The following is a 15,480-nucleotide window of genomic DNA, read 5'->3' as shown; positions in this document are numbered from 1 at the left end:
ATTCTCCGCTAACCACGCGGCATTACTATCGTTTCGTACACACACATTCCTCTCTTCAAATGTTTCTCTAGTCGTTTGAATTTGAAAGGTTTATAAAAACGATTTCGTCAATGTTTAACTTGTTGGTGATTGTTAAATGATAATAAGTCGTATCAATTATTTACAGTATGAGTAGTTTCAGCGATTTAAGTCAAATATCAGGTGTATAATTAGTAATTAACAATTACAAATACTGACAATATAATACAATGTGTTTAATGCAATTTGTTTAATTTTTAGATATAACAAGTATTTCGCGAGTTTCTCGTTCAAATTGCAGTCGAATAATAGGAAGAGTAGATTCGTTGCAAAGTTTGTTTGAGCAACAGTGTAGTTTTACACATAATGCAAGTAGAAATGCTATAAATCCCCATCAAGGGATTAATCATTTAGAAAAAACTATCAAGTCTCTTATTTCGTGTGAGGAAAGCATAAGTGACCATATAAAAAATAAAATAATTTTGGAATGTATCAAGGAGGCATCAATGAATAAGAAAGAAACGTTATCTGAAGATGTTGTTATTAAATTGAAAGGATTACTTTTAATACACGATGTTAATAAATATATGCATTTGTCATCTGTGTCAAAGGATATGCAAGAAGAATTAAATGTATTGGGAATTACTGATTTACCAACATATAACTTCAGTTATGAGGAGATGTTAGATATAAAATGTTATGTAGAAACGTTGCTTAGGGAAAAGATACATGATTATATATTAAGGTTTAATTAATGATGTTCAATTTATTTACAAAGTATAAGTACAGTACAAATAATAACAACTTTGTGATATTTTAGGTATGAACAGATGGGAGGTAATATGAAAAGTCTTTTAAGAACAAGGGACTTTAATACGCATAAAAAATTGTTTGAACCTCATGAAGTACAAATACTTCATTGGAAAGATAAAGTTGAAGAATTGTCTGCACAGTATGAAACAGATATAGTGAAATGCAAAACTCTAATGGATAAATGGAATCAACACAAGTACGAAGATGTAAACCAAATTTATTTAGAAAAAGCAGAGTACATATTATTAAGAGCTCAAGTTGCTGAAGTACAAGCAAGGATTACAAAATTATCCTGCATCATGAAAATGTATAAGGAAACAACGGTGACAATCGATGCTTATAAAGCATTAAATGCAATCATGGATGAAAAGTTGTCTACTGTAACAAATGAAGTTAAAGAAAAAGTAAATTTAAAACAACAGTACGAAAATTTGCAGAACACAGAATATGATGAAGTTCTGCAAACTTATTTACAATTTTGTAAAGCTATTAAGACAAAGAAACAGATATTACAAAAACTTTAAATTGGTCATAACTTTAGAAATAAATTTATCTTTTAAGTACTTACATATACATATATGTTTTTATTCAAGTGAATATAAATATTTACAGCGTTTATATAGATTTATTTCTATTAAAAAACATTTTTAAATTGTAGTAAAGTTGAATGTTCTATGAACATGTCTAAGGAAATGTATTCTTTCTATTAATGAAATGTTTTTAATGAAATTATTACAAACAATTTATGTGTTTTATTTATTCGCTATCTGATAATGTATTCTCATTCTGAGAATACGAGATGATTGCAGGTACACAGTTCTTATCAGTAAGCATTCCGTGTTCGATCAAAAAAGCTTCGACATCGGATGCGTAAAAGTCTACGCCTAAATCGTCAGTTATATGAACAAAGTTTCCTATTACTTGACCTGTTTTATAAACTAATAAAGCTGGTACCCCTTCTTTCTTAAAGTGTTTACTCAGTCCAGCTACTGAACCTATAATAATAAGTATGGAATCAAATTTATAATATACGCTGCAACTTAAATGCCATAAGCATGGAATAATATAAAATTCAAAGTACAAACCTAAAATTTTACAAAATTTTACAAATGGATAATCTTCTGCAAGAGATATTAAAGATCCATTCATAGCTTCACAGCCAGGGACATTGTTTTCATAAATGTGAACAACAATTGTCACAGATTTGTCTTCGTTATCGATTGCTTCTAAAAATTGGTCTGCTGTTTCTAGATAAATAACTTTGCCAAAGCGTAGTTTTTCAGATCTTGCAAGCATTTCTTTCATTCTTTGTCTCTGATAATCTAACAGGGATTCATCAGATAATAATTCAGCAAGATCTGGATCAGTTTGCATAATTTTTTCTTTTTCTTCGTCCAAAGAACTACGGCATGTTAAAATTAATTTGTTTATTAATTCAAGCTGTTCCTTTGCTTCTTCTTCTCTTTTTTCTACTTGCAGTTGTTTATATCGTTGCCAATCCTTAAGACATGTACAAAGCAAAGTTAAATATGATATAACTTATGATGCAAAATGTTTAAAATACTTTACTTTTATAACACCCTTTGGGCCAGTGTTTCTGGAAGTTCCATCCCATTCTGAGAAGGATGGTTCTATAGTCTCTGTAATTACTCTTTGATATCTTTCATCATCTACATCTTTATCCGAATCTACTGAATCATTTTCTTCGTCTTCACTGGAACTACTACAATAATAGTGTAATTTTTCTCCCAAAATTTTATCTTCCAATGTTGACATGTTTAATTACTTTGTTCATGAAAAGAATTGAAATCATATAAAATCTAACAAAAATTATTAGTTACTAAAATAAACAATTAGTTTAAATGCTGTATACAACAAACAATGTCGATATTGTTCAATACCTGTGATATAAAATCATTCAATTCTCAATATAAATCACCGTGAATAATTTAATACTTTTTAAAACACAAATACTGTGCCATATTTTCCAAACATTCTGGATCAGTTTATTACGTATCAATCGAGTAGCATGAAATTGCTTCGCAAGTAATAATGTTATTTACGTATCGTACGAACCGAAGCATACACAATCTACATCAAAATGTCAATATTCATAATTAGAAATACCGTAGAAGTTTTAGCGACGGATTACTTGTATATCGACATAGACTACGTTTCCATCGAGGGTCCAAATCGGGTTAGAGTCGGGTTAGAGTTAAGTTGCCTTGCCTGTTTCCATGGGATCAGAGTTACGTTGGGGTTGGAGTTGGGTTGAACATTACCAACTGCACAAAGTCGGTAAACACATTTAGTTCGAACTTTTTAATGCTAGATAGTAACAGTGTTTTGTAGTCTATGATTACACTTTCTTCGCTAGATGGCACATCTTTACTGTGTTTGCCAGAGAGATGGTGCCATTGGTTCCATTTTCGTAAAAATTCAATTAATAATGATTTTATTGACTACTATGCTATATATTTATCATATATTTATTAATATTGATTTTATGCTGTTTGCAATATATTCCGTGGGTCTGAAGATATGGATTATAAGTTCGGAACAATTCACACGCTATACTGTATCACGCCGATAATATAGGGAATGATATAGGAATGGCAAAAAATGTTCGTTCGACGGTCTTTCGGAGTTTTCTCCAAAAATAATCTTTTCAATGGTATCGGTATTTAATGGACTATCCTACACATTTCGATTTCAAAACCCAGTCCTTTCAAATATTGTTGATAATGAAGGGATTGATATACAGCCATCCGGATATCGCTCAAGTTGGTTGATGAATTGTGATAATGGGGGGAAAGTAGAAGAAATTCCATAAGATCTATATAGACATATGTATATAAGTGATCTGTGGACACATTGATACAAATGTTTATTTAATCACAAGTAAACTTTTACCGCTGCGTCCTATCACGCGAAAATAATCACGGATCATGAACCGTACCGTTGTTATCAATTCTTAACAAATATATTTAAATGATATCTTTTATACGTTTAGGGCAATCGTATTACTTCATTTTATCTTTGCGCACTTCTTTGCGTATTCCTCTCGAGGTAACAATATAAAATACGGCCAATTTATTTTCGAAAAATTTTAAAAGCAGTAACATGGATTTTCAGAAATTATTTAACGGTATGTATTTAACAGTTGTACATTATCCTCGATAAATTATAAGATGCTAAATCAGATTGTATTTATGAGTATATTTTTAATTATTACACGTCTTTTTTTCTTTTCAGATAATGTTAATTTTGACCAATCAGTTTTGGATGAGAAAATTAGTTCTATACGTTCTAAAGTTAATGCATTAGATGCTAATAAGAAAACTGCTTGGTTAATGAAAGCAATAGGTTTTATAGATTTAACTACTTTAGGAGCTGATGATACACTTGATAAAGTTGAAGCTATATGTGCAAAGGTGCCAAGGATTTTGTTATCTACTCAAAATCTTCACAATACAAAGTGTGTTTAAATAATAATTAAACTGAATAATTTCAGGCAGTAAATCCTCTTCAGCTACAATCTAATTCACCTGTAAATACTGCATCTGTATGTGTCTATCCATTAAGACTTCCAGAGTTAATAGCTACAATGGCAAAACTTGATAAAGAGCATAAGATTAATAGGGACACTGGTTAGTGATATGATTTTTTTTTTAGTCACATTACAATTAATATAGCATATTGATTATTAATGTTTTGCAAACAGTGGGTGGTGGATTTCCATCTGGGCAATTTCCACTAGAAACTCGACTACGTGAAGTGGAAATAGATATTGAGCTTGGAGCTGATGAAGTTGATATTGTTATCAATCGACCATTAGTTTTAACACAGCAGTGGCACAAATTATATGAAGAATTGAAATCATTTCGTGTTGCCTGTGGCAACAAAGTCCTAAAAGTAATACTTTCCACTGGAGAATTACAAAATTTGAATAATGTATACAAAGCATCCTTAATAGCAATGAAGGCTGGTGCAGATTTTATTAAAACATCTACTGGAAAGGAAACAGTAAATGCTACTTTACCAGTTGGAATAGTTATGTGCCATGCAATAAAAAATTATTATGAATCTACCAACAAAAAGGTATGCAATTATATTAAATTAAACATAGAATATGTTATGTTTGTTCCATAGTCACTATCACAATGTGTTTCATTTAGGTTGGTTTCAAACCTGCTGGTGGTATTAAAACTTCACAAGAAGCTTTGGAATGGATGATGTTAGTTCAGACAGAATTAGGAGAAGAATGGTTAACCAAAAACTTATTTAGAATTGGTGCATCCTCTTTATTGGATGACATTGTTGGAGTACTAAAGTCCAACTAGTAGTTGAAAAGTTGGCATTCAAATTTTATATCACTTTAATATAATAATAATAAAATGTTTATATTTTATGTAGTACCGTTTATATTGTTATCAATTTATAAAGTTAAATGTACTAAAACGAAAATTCAATAAATTACATTTGACATACGCATTGAAATAGGTTATTTATTTGTTCCTTTATACCAATTCTATGTATTAAAGTAATTCTACCTGTTATTAAAAGTTGCTTACTTGAAAAAGACCTAAGTCTTATTTACCTATATATTATAAAATTTGATAGATAATTTGAAATTACAAGTCATATATAACAATTTCAACTTTAGAACGCTAACAACTACCTACCGCCATTTTGAAAATTATAATAATGGCGTTGTAGTTGTGAGGTGTTTCCTGATGTGTGTAGGAACAACGCGTGAACGTGCCTTTTCCGCTTAGAAAACCAAGATGGTAAGTCAGGAGTGCGTTGTCGATATAAAATCCACTTACATCGCGTATACAGTGCATTGTACCTTTGAATAATTGCTTAAAATGCAACCTACAAGATCTAAAATGAATATCGTTACACATATAATTCATTATTTCTCTTATATTTACAAATGATAGAATTATGGTTAGAATGTGCAAGCGCAGATCATTTCTTTATATGTAAATATTTGTTAATATCTACATTTTAAAATTAGTTTGTGATACGATACAAGTTATAACTGCATTTTGTTAAGATTATAATATAATTAGAAAGTAAAAGAAAATTAGTAGTTAGTAACCTAACCTAAAAAAGAGTGAAGTTTTTGACGTGAAATCGGTGAAGTATTTGTGTTTGCTTTATATTATGTATAAATATTTGAAACTTGTTTTAAGGCTCGTGGACCGAAGAAGCATTTGAAGCGTCTTAACGCGCCTAAAGCATGGATGTTAGATAAATTGGGTGGTGTATATGCTCCACGACCATCTACTGGACCCCATAAATTAAGGGAATCTCTTCCTCTTGTTATTTTCCTTCGTAACAGACTAAAATATGCATTGACTAATTGTGAAGTAACCAAAATTGTGATGCAACGTTTAATTAAAGTTGATGGGAAAGTACGTACAGATCCAAACTATCCTGCAGGTTTCATGGGTAAGAATATTAAATGTTTAACTATGTTATATGGCCATATCGAAGCTGTAATTCTTATTCAAAAAAAGTATTATAGTCATAAATTGGCCTATAGTAAATAAAAGCTCTTTGACACGGTCACAGGCTGAATAAGATTTCTTTCTGTATTACCAAAAAAGTGTACAATTTTGTTAATTATAAAACTATTATTTTCCTTTTTTAATTATTAAGAGCCGCAATTAATGTTATTTCTATTTTTTTGGTGTTAGATGTCATTACGATCAACAAGACTGGTGAATTTTTCCGACTAATTTATGACGTTAAAGGACGTTTTACCACGCACAGAATTACTGCAGAAGAGGCTAAGGTACTTATCATTTGTTAATAAATAAATAAAAATAACATTGTTGTTAAATAACTGTTTCTGTTACAGTATAAGTTGTGCAAAGTAAAACGTGTTCAGACTGGACCAAAAGGTATTCCATTCTTGGTAACACACGACGGAAGAACCATTCGTTACCCTGATCCCTTAATCAAGGTTAATGACACCATTCATTTGGATATAGCAACTGGTACAATCTTGGACTTCATACGATTTGATTCAGGTAATATATTTTTATTTACAATTTAAGTATATACGTGTATGTAAGATTTAATAATCAATGTTTATTGTTTAGGTAATCTTTGTATGATTACTGGAGGAAGAAATTTAGGGCGTGTTGGTACAGTTGTCAGTCGTGAGCGTCATCCAGGATCTTTTGATATTTGTCATATTAAGGATTCACAAGGACATACTTTTGCTACAAGGTATTTGATAATATTTCAAATATATCTTTTCTTCGTCGAACTTTTTATTTCAATATGTAAATATATATAACACATTGATTCGAATTTTTCAAAATAGATGAAGTTAATTTTTCTAGTGGCCATAATCGAAGTTACAATATATTTTAATAGATATTGTGATCAAATTTGGCCCAAATTAAATTCCTTCATGATGGTCACTGATTACCTTTGCATAGGTTTTACAGTATTACCTATGTTGGAGACAAAATTAATGCTAAATTTTATTTTTTTACGATGACCGCTTACAATGAATTATTTGTTTAGGTTGAACAATGTATTTATCATCGGTAAGGGTACAAAGCCGTACATAAGCTTACCAAGAGACAAAGGTGTTAAGCTTTCGATCGCCGAAGAACGCGACAAGAGGTTAGCAGCGAAAGGAGTGAATTAATGTAAATTTTCAAGAAAACGTTCAATAAACCGAGAATTTCTTGGTCGATAATGATGTTCTTCATTTCTGCTCGTCAATTTTTTACGATATTTTATATTAAAGCATATTATAGAAAAGAGAAAAGAGTTCAAATACTCAATTTATTAAGGTTTTTAATGAAACCTATCTAATATTATCTAACATTTAAAACACGATTGAAAAATCTAATATCCTATCAAAAATATTACGAATACTCTAATTAATAAAATTGCATTTTGAATATAGCAGTATTGGAAAGATTAAGAGATCAGATTATCACGTATAAATAAATTGGTCAAAGTGTATCGCGCTAATTCGCTTGAAAAATTAACGGGTATATTAAAGAATACCAATATTGCACTTAATTATTTAGGTGGCAGCCAAATTTCAGTATTTAATTCCAGTGTTTTTCGTAGCAAAGCGTTACACTGTTCGTCTCTATATTTTTCATTCTTCTTGTATATTTCTTTCGCAGCTTTCAAGTATCTGCAAAAAGTCATTGATAAACACCAATGATTCTTGTACACGTTTATCAGTTAAACGTTGTTAGATAGTTACTTGTGTATACAAAGAACTGTATTTTTTATCTGCTTTTCCACAACCCGCGAATCTTCCGATAAGGACGATGATACACAGTCCATAGTATTGTCAGGTATTAACGGAGTAACTGGATAAATGCGAACCCATCCTCCTTCCTTCGCGCATGGCGTGCTCCAATTTTTGCCGTTGTCCCACACAGACGTTTTATCATGATTAATTGAATTGGTACCTCGAAAACCGCGTGGAATATACTTATCCACTAGCAAGGGATTATAACGAGACCATGAATTGGAGTCGATCGTGGTTGATTGTCTAAGCTGAAATTAAAGACACGTTTTATTGTGTATATCTTAAGCAAGTGCTTTCCCAGGATTATACTTTTTTACATACAGTAGGTTGAAGTTCAGTGCACAGGTTTAAGAAGCCATCGGTGTCTTGGCTACTTTTCGGTTTTTTCTTGGTGGTTCGAAATTTGGAAGACGCTTCATCATCGTCAATAGGGTTTGTCGACCATATCGTGAAAAGGGAGAGTCCAGTGTTGCATACAGGAAGACCTAACAAATCGAACAAGTCGTGCAACAAAGGTTTCTTCACTTCCGAATCGATTTCGCAATCGTTGCTCAAAGCTGGACTAAGATTAACCTGTAGAAATATTAATTTTCCAAAATTTTTCTATAACAATAGAACCTTTTCGAAATTTTTAACGAATACCAATGGTCACTTGAGGCAACAAATATTTATTCACCTCCAACAACCATGGCTTTAAATTTTTGTCAATTAATACATCAAACCCAAAGAATTCGAAGCAATTAGAAGACTTTGGAATACCAGCAGCCTGGCTCAATATCGTTAAGCTGATTAAACAGGCGATTCTCTGCCAGAGAAACCAGTCGTAGTATCCAGTTTGTTCGAAATACCTTCTTAATTGTCTGAAAGTCCATTTGCAGCCTAACAAATATATCAATGATATTCAATCTAGAATTTAGAAAAATTGTTAGCGATAATTCTTCGTTACCGGAACCAATTCGCTCCTTCTTTTCCGAGTAGCCTGGACCCAATTTGTTCAGAGAAAAGTTGGTCAGATGACGAAAGGGATCGTTCAGGTGTTCCAAAGAAAATTTCTCCGTGGCGAATCGTGCCAAGCCTTCCTTGTATAAATATATTACCAAAGGATGATACGAAGGGACACACACGTACAATCGTAGATCGAACTTGTAGCCTCCGATTAAAAGAGGATTCTCAATGTATCTCTGCACCACCGTCGTGCTATCGTACATGAGGTCGCTTAATTTCTGTAAACATCGTTATTACGCGTTGGATACCTTGACGATGCGGTTAACGTTCATCTATAAAGTGCATACGCGAAACAGGAAGATCCCTTTGCCTTGACTTTGACCAACCGGCTTGCAGATCCAAACTTTGTTGTCCTCGCAGCGACTGCACTCTTCGGCCAACTTAGTGTACTCCGATGGCAAATTGTATCCTGGGGGGCTAATGCGATGCATTGTATTTTTGATAAGCATAAGCTACATTTTATAATGCTAGTAGTAATTTTGGTAGTCAGCTAACATTTTCTGGATTATACCTGAAGTCGTAGATGGATCCATGCATCTTCTTCATACATCGTAAGTGGCGTATAAGATTATCTTTCCTACAGATGGAACCCCCTTTCGGTATTCTATTAATGAACTATAACACAAGTCTTTGATCATTTTTCATTTTTACCCTCGTTTTCGATACGCAAAGAGTAGAAAGAACAAATGAAAAAAGAAAATTTGAAGAGTAAAACTGGATGCATCGTAACCTGCCATGGCAGTAGCGGCTTGTAATAAGGCAAAGGGAAGCCACCGGACTTCCACCATAAATTCCATCGATCTCTGAATACATTATTCTCGCCAGTGTATTCCCTCCAACCACGCTCCGTGCAAACCTGTGAAAAATGTAACAACCTTCCTGCAAAACGACCGTTTAAAGAATCGACGTACGAAGAGGATTTATCATTTTAACTGCGTTCGGATTTTCGCGAAACACGTTACGGAGCATCTATTAACTCGGAATATTACGCATTCAACGATTCGTAAAGTTTCGAAGGTGCACGCGAAAATAGCGTAGAACGCCCTTGATTTATTTCTCGTGTTATCCGAGTATTAGGAATGCTTTGCTTCTGATATCAAAAGCGAGCCAAGGTCTTTAATTACAATTAAATTCGAGTGGATTTCCTTTTATCGCAGCCTACTTTCATCGTTCGCCTGTAATTGCCGCGCAACGTTTTCTTAAAACTTCTCAATCAATCCGAAAGGTCGACGATCGCGTTCGCGCCTCGTTCTTACACCCTGGATCAAAGATTCCTACAGTGGATTTTTAAACTTTCGATATCGATGCAAGACCCAATCTCTTTGTCAGTGAAATTCATTTAATTTTCGCGCACAGCAATTCTGTTAGCAAGAAGATTTAGATTAGCGTAAATTAGAATGATCTTTGACTGTTCTGTACGGGCTTTTTTTATTATCGCATGTCGCGCTTAGTTAATAGCCATTGCGCTTCTAAAAGTGGTGCACGCAAAAGCGCGTCGCATCCAGGTTGAACTTTACGTATGTATGTACCTTGAAAAGTATTCAGTTCAAGGGCAGGGGCTAAGTTTGTAACCGTGACGAACAAAATTTCGAGCGACATAAAAGCGTGACGGAACGAACCGACCATTTATGTACACACTGGATCCACAGGGTGTCTCGAAAACATCGTTGTATCTCTGTTAATTTTATTTGAATAATTTATACCTGCATGAGAAGATGCGGACCTGTACCATTGTCGTTTAGTCTGAACATGAACGGTCCGTCCAAATATTTCACTGCCATACCGAAACATTGTATTTTAGTAAAATCGGGGAAGATAAATTCTGTTAGCGGATCATTGTTCGGATGATTGTCGAGCACTCTTCTTTCTTTCTAAACGAAAATACGTAACTTTATCACACGATTTCGAGAATCTTTAAAATTAACATGTAATAGTTAAAATATTTTTTGCATCCACCGTATTTGTTAATAACTTGGAAGTTTTTAGAAAAGTTAGAAGCAGAGTTACTCACCTCTTAAAGGAAATATATTTCCGTATTCGGTCACATCTTCAACTTTTCATTCACAAATCCTTAAACAATGTTCTGTGTCGATTTAGAGAAGCGGTCGCGTTAATGAACATGTTTACAATTCGTTAATTCCCGTTCTTCCGATAAACGATACGATTTAAGCGATAAATTGACATTTTTACCGAGGAATCGAGTGTTCGGTATTCAAATATTTCGATGGAATGGCATGTAAGCGAGCCGATATCTCGATTCTCACTGGTGCACGGCCACGTTTCGGTGTACGCAATCGCTTTGACCTGGTCTCAGGTGCGCAAGTTACTCGTGTGCTGGATTCCTTGTTGGTTTCCAGCTTTTATGAGCTTTCGGTGGACACCGCGACACCGCAAGGACACCGGAAGTCTCGTTAGAAGCTTCTAAAAGAATTTGAATGGCGCTCCTTTGTAAATCGTTATCTCGAACACGCGACACTTTAGCTAATTGCGGTTTTATACGATCCATCATTATTCTACTTTATCATATTTTTCTACAACTTCAAAATACTACTCAGTATTTTAACATTAACATTAATTTCGGATAAAATGACTTTCCTTAAAAATGAGCCACTTTCGTTAACGAGGGTTGTATCGAATTTTTATTTAGATCTCGGATGAACGACGAATCGTGAATATTACGCGTTAGATCGACGTTTAATCGTAAAGAAATTGCAACGGTAGGGTACCTTGATAACCTTGACTCGAAGAGGGTGTAGAGTTCTAAGCGCACCACCTGGTATAATACTTAAACTTTCGTGAATTCGTTCAATCTGCTAAATATACGGCTGTTCGACGTACGTGTAGGTTCATTGAAGTTCGCGTTGATGACGTATCTATTGCGACAAAAAGAATCCGTCAGAAAAATGTCTGTCGCGTGTCGGTGTTCGTAGAAGGAGGTACCGCAAGGTTACTTTAAACGATAAATCGATGAAACGTCCCTTACGAGAGAGTTGCTTCCTCGTTAGAGACGAAAATGGTTTATGACCGAACCTCCATGCGTTTCCGGATCTTTGCCTACCACACACGATTCAAACTTTTGCACACCTGAAATCGTTTATTCGCTATCGAAATGCTTCTTTGTTTCTTCGAAGTAACGGGTAGACTGTTTAGTAGAAATAAAGATAATTAACATAGATATTATTGTGACGCGGAGGTCCAGGTATTTACTCGAACAAAATGTATCGTGAACTTTTGATTTTATTTTATTTTATTGTAAGCAACACGTAACACGGATACAAAGGCTCGTGCGATATTCAGCCAGCAGTCGATCTAATTAGTATTAATTCTAATCGCGACATTGCATCTTCGACGTTCGAATAGCAATGTCTAACGCTGTTGAAAGAAATCGACTTAATTTCGATCAAATGAATTCTTCGATATATCGTTTTCATTTTCTCTCTCGTTACTTACTAAACTATACAACGTACATTTAAATATATCGCCCTTCGATTCGCAAGCTTTTGACACGAGCCCACGACGATGGCACAGAAAAATCGGTAACATTGTCTAAAATGATAATATGGCAACTGCTATCGAGTACGAGTTAAGAAACCCGTTCATCACTTTTTATCATCGTGTACCCTGAAAACGAGGCAGTTTAAAACGATTCAAGTTTCAACGTACCAGCGTGTAGAGATTTTCTTTTTTCTTTTCGTCGCGATAGGATTTTTATCCGGCTTTGCGGAAACTTTCGTACGATCCGAAACGCGGTTGTCTTGAATCGGCCTGATTTCAAGGTAAAATAAGTTACGTCGAATGATTAACGAGGACTCTAGTTCTCTTTTTAATTCGTTAACCCTCTAACCTACTTAATGGGAATCCCGAACAATTCGCAACTTTAGCAGTGTGCAATTTTGAAACTTTGAATTTTCGTGATTTCGAGGCGTATTGCTTCGGAATTTTAGGATGTTCGAAATATTACAGCTTTGAAAACTTTCATCCACGAAAGTTTGGGAGTCCCGTATTAGAGGGTTAAAGCTATCGAGTTAATCGATGATCCGCGTGCATAGAATTATATCCTATTCATCGTTTTTTCTTTTATTTCCTGCGCTCACGCGTTCTCTCGAATTCGTAGATCAGCACTTTCGAGCATTATCGATGATTGACTAGTAAAACCCGAATGTTCGATCGAACGAACAACGCTCGAAATATCTCGAGCGTTTTTCGTCGGAATTTTTATCGAAACTCGGGTCAGTTTCCTTCGAATCTCCAAGGAGGCAGCCATTTTCGTAACGACGCGATCACCGTGTACCTTGATAGTATGAAATATGTGATAATATCCGTAATACTAATTGCTCGCGTGACCTTTGCGTGATTCAAAAACAGGAGACCAAGCTGATGCGCGTTCGTTGCAGAATTTTCTGCGGTAACGATTACGCTAGGTATTCGAAGCCGCCGGAAACGCTAATACTTGTCACAGATACCAAATTGCAAGGCAATGAACATAGTTCCCACTGACATTTTATGGTTGCTCTAACCCAACGATTAACCATGAAATGTCGACACGAAAGCGAGAGAACTTTGTATACGTTTATGCATTTTCGAGAAGTTATTTTTAGGGAATATTCCCATTAAAGGTCATTTTTAGAACCGAAACTCAACGAATCAAGATAGCGTAAAATAAAAATGTTCGACGTGAAAGTCTGAAATCTAACTCGAACTTTTAAAGTTTGCGAGTTACGTGACCTTATTTCCTCGTTGGAAATTAATTGCTAATTCATGTAAATAAGCATTACCTTTCTGGTTGAACCGGTTAGTCAATATTTTGCCATGCATTTGTCAATTGTCGTTTTGAATTCGGTCGAACAATTACCGCTTTTAAACGGAATTATCGTAAAAGCTGGAGGCACGGAAATCCGAAGAAACGCGATCGTTCCGGAGCTGCGATCCTTAAAGTACGAAGGACACTTTGTTTTATCTTCGATCGACTCTGAATTGTTGCAGGAGTGACTATAATTAATTCGTTCGTAATCGTTCTATGATTATTCGGCGTCGTTTGCTCTCTAATTGTCGTCGACCGAAAGTGTACGATAAGAACAAGAAATAATTCGTGCTGGTAAAGTTAATTATTTTTTTTTTTCGACTTTTCCTATTCTTTTTTCTTTTGACCCTTTCTTCTATTCTCCGCCTTTTCTTCTTTCGTTCATTAGGATGAAAGATTGGAGAGGTTTTAACGCGCGTGATTTTTACAGAAGGGACGACCGCCCTTCGCGTAGAAACTCTGTCCTTCGAGGTTTTTCTTACACATCTGCAACATATATCGTAACAATATAGAAGTCTACAAAGGATCTATATCGAGTTTATAATTATTTGAAATTAATAACAAGTACGTACCGTGCAGTTGAAACACTGACTGTGGTAGTTGTTGTTAAGAGCTTCTACCCAGCGATCTCCAGCTTCCACCGGGAATCCACACGCGAAACATTTTGTTGTGAACAGCTCGTTCCAATCTGTGTACCAAAGTAATAAACAAATATTAATAAACGTAAATAAAAATTTACAAATATAAAGAAATCTGTACTAACCAGCTTCACAGTAGGGTAGTCCTTCTTCGAGGAAGAACGGGCTGTTGCCGAAAAGCTTGCCGCAATAGGAACATTTGAAGCATTCAGGGTGGAAATGCTTTCCAATCGCGTTCAGACAATCCTGAAGTAAGAACATCGTGTCAGTAGAGAGGCGTGTCGGAGAGATTACCAGTCCGTAATCGGATACTTACGCCTTTGATCTTGTTGTTGCATTTGTTGCAACTTGGAGCGATGAAACGTTCGAAGCAATATTCGCAATAGAGTTGCCCCTTCTCCTCGACGAAACCGATATCTTGAAGAGGTCGACGACATTGAGTGTTCACACACACGAAGTGATCAGGGCACCAAATTTGTCCCAAAGCGGTGATGAAAGGTCCCCTAAACGATTGCGGTTACCCTTCGTGAACGTGGATTTATACGAATAATGGGACACGAAAAAGCAAAGCGTGACATGACAGGCAACTGTAAAATTTACTTGCCATTACCAACCTTATACACTCTTTGTTGTTTTTACAGCACGCCGGTTTTACCACGAGACCGTTCGATTTGTGATTAGTATTTTCTTCGTTAGCTGTTAACATCGTGCAAACAAGTGAACACTGTTAATCACAGTCACAACAAGATCGCTGTTACCTCTGTGGAGGCCGCGGTTCGTTAAATCGGCCACGACCGCCGCAGAGTTAAGTAAAAATAAAAAAAAATATACATTAAGTAAGTATTCCTGAAATGCAATTTAATCGAACACGTAATTTTTCAACCGAACAGACGAACCCAACA

General features: G+C 34.8%; 6 protein-coding genes across 12 annotated transcripts in view; 3 read left to right on the top strand and 3 right to left on the bottom strand.

The window, feature by feature from the left end:
• Window positions 1–44: 44 nt before the first annotated feature.
• LOC100883490 (uncharacterized) lies at window positions 45–1,573 on the top strand. Its single transcript, XM_003707014.3, has 3 exons — window positions 45–201; window positions 280–763; window positions 839–1,573. The coding sequence occupies exons 1-3, from the start codon at window positions 168–170 to the stop codon at window positions 1,353–1,355; spliced, it is 1,035 nt and encodes a 344-aa protein (XP_003707062.2). The 5' UTR covers window positions 45–167; the 3' UTR covers window positions 1,356–1,573.
• Window positions 1,033–3,062, bottom strand: LOC100875129 (phosducin-like protein 1). Of its 2 annotated transcripts, none has more exons than XM_012293870.2 (4): window positions 2,733–3,062; window positions 2,401–2,651; window positions 1,917–2,331; window positions 1,033–1,826 (listed from the first exon to the last, which is right to left on the bottom strand). In XM_012293870.2, the coding sequence occupies exons 2-4, from the start codon at window positions 2,605–2,607 to the stop codon at window positions 1,588–1,590; spliced, it is 861 nt and encodes a 286-aa protein (XP_012149260.2). In that variant the 5' UTR covers window positions 2,608–2,651; window positions 2,733–3,062; the 3' UTR covers window positions 1,033–1,587. The 2 variants fall into 2 exon arrangements, with proteins under 2 accessions (XP_012149260.2, XP_003706905.2); XM_003706857.3 differs by having other exon boundaries at window positions 2,401–2,616; window positions 2,733–3,060.
• A 277-nt stretch (window positions 3,063–3,339) lies between these two features.
• On the top strand, window positions 3,340–5,331 carry Dera (deoxyribose-phosphate aldolase). Of its 2 annotated transcripts, none has more exons than XM_076542337.1 (6): window positions 3,340–3,505; window positions 3,845–3,979; window positions 4,087–4,265; window positions 4,346–4,481; window positions 4,556–4,932; window positions 5,010–5,331. In XM_076542337.1, the coding sequence occupies exons 2-6, from the start codon at window positions 3,955–3,957 to the stop codon at window positions 5,172–5,174; spliced, it is 882 nt and encodes a 293-aa protein (XP_076398452.1). In that variant the 5' UTR covers window positions 3,340–3,505; window positions 3,845–3,954; the 3' UTR covers window positions 5,175–5,331. The 2 variants fall into 2 exon arrangements, with proteins under 2 accessions (XP_076398452.1, XP_012149268.2); XM_012293878.2 differs by having other exon boundaries at window positions 3,489–3,614.
• Window positions 5,332–5,485: 154 nt separating this feature from the next.
• Window positions 5,486–7,558, top strand: RpS4 (ribosomal protein S4). The gene is made up of 6 exons (XM_003706856.3): window positions 5,486–5,621; window positions 6,033–6,291; window positions 6,540–6,637; window positions 6,704–6,875; window positions 6,948–7,077; window positions 7,381–7,558. The coding sequence occupies exons 1-6, from the start codon at window positions 5,619–5,621 to the stop codon at window positions 7,505–7,507; spliced, it is 789 nt and encodes a 262-aa protein (XP_003706904.1). The 5' UTR covers window positions 5,486–5,618; the 3' UTR covers window positions 7,508–7,558.
• LOC100883263 (putative tubulin polyglutamylase TTLL2) lies at window positions 6,092–12,223 on the bottom strand. Of its 2 annotated transcripts, none has more exons than XM_076542330.1 (11): window positions 12,091–12,223; window positions 11,151–12,012; window positions 10,843–11,010; window positions 9,870–9,995; window positions 9,651–9,754; window positions 9,427–9,556; window positions 9,081–9,357; window positions 8,811–9,013; window positions 8,456–8,707; window positions 8,084–8,382; window positions 6,092–8,011 (listed from the first exon to the last, which is right to left on the bottom strand). In XM_076542330.1, the coding sequence occupies exons 3-11, from the start codon at window positions 10,918–10,920 to the stop codon at window positions 7,891–7,893; spliced, it is 1,590 nt and encodes a 529-aa protein (XP_076398445.1). In that variant the 5' UTR covers window positions 10,921–11,010; window positions 11,151–12,012; window positions 12,091–12,223; the 3' UTR covers window positions 6,092–7,890. The 2 variants fall into 2 exon arrangements, with proteins under 2 accessions (XP_076398445.1, XP_076398446.1); XM_076542331.1 differs by having other exon boundaries at window positions 10,843–11,006.
• A 135-nt stretch (window positions 12,224–12,358) lies between these two features.
• Window positions 12,359–15,480, bottom strand: part of LOC100874905 (Z band alternatively spliced PDZ-motif protein 52) — a 29,903-nt gene continuing 26,781 nt past the window's right edge. For all 4 annotated transcript variants that reach the window (XM_076542295.1, XM_012293862.2, XM_012293863.2 and 1 more), the window contains 4 exons: window positions 14,895–15,081; window positions 14,704–14,824; window positions 14,513–14,628; window positions 12,359–14,426 (listed from right to left, as the gene is read on the bottom strand). In XM_076542295.1, the coding sequence (XP_076398410.1) occupies window positions 14,349–14,426; window positions 14,513–14,628; window positions 14,704–14,824; window positions 14,895–15,081 (502 nt within the window). In that variant the 3' untranslated portion in view covers window positions 12,359–14,348. The remainder of the gene's footprint in view (window positions 14,427–14,512; window positions 14,629–14,703; window positions 14,825–14,894; window positions 15,082–15,480) is intronic.

This window comes from Megachile rotundata, chromosome 2 (genome assembly GCF_050947335.1).
Source record: "Megachile rotundata isolate GNS110a chromosome 2, iyMegRotu1, whole genome shotgun sequence".
Classification (NCBI taxonomy): Eukaryota; Metazoa; Arthropoda; class Insecta; order Hymenoptera; family Megachilidae; genus Megachile; species Megachile rotundata.
The sequence above is the reverse complement of the archived record's forward strand: the minus strand, read 5'-3'. Positions and strand labels throughout refer to the sequence as shown.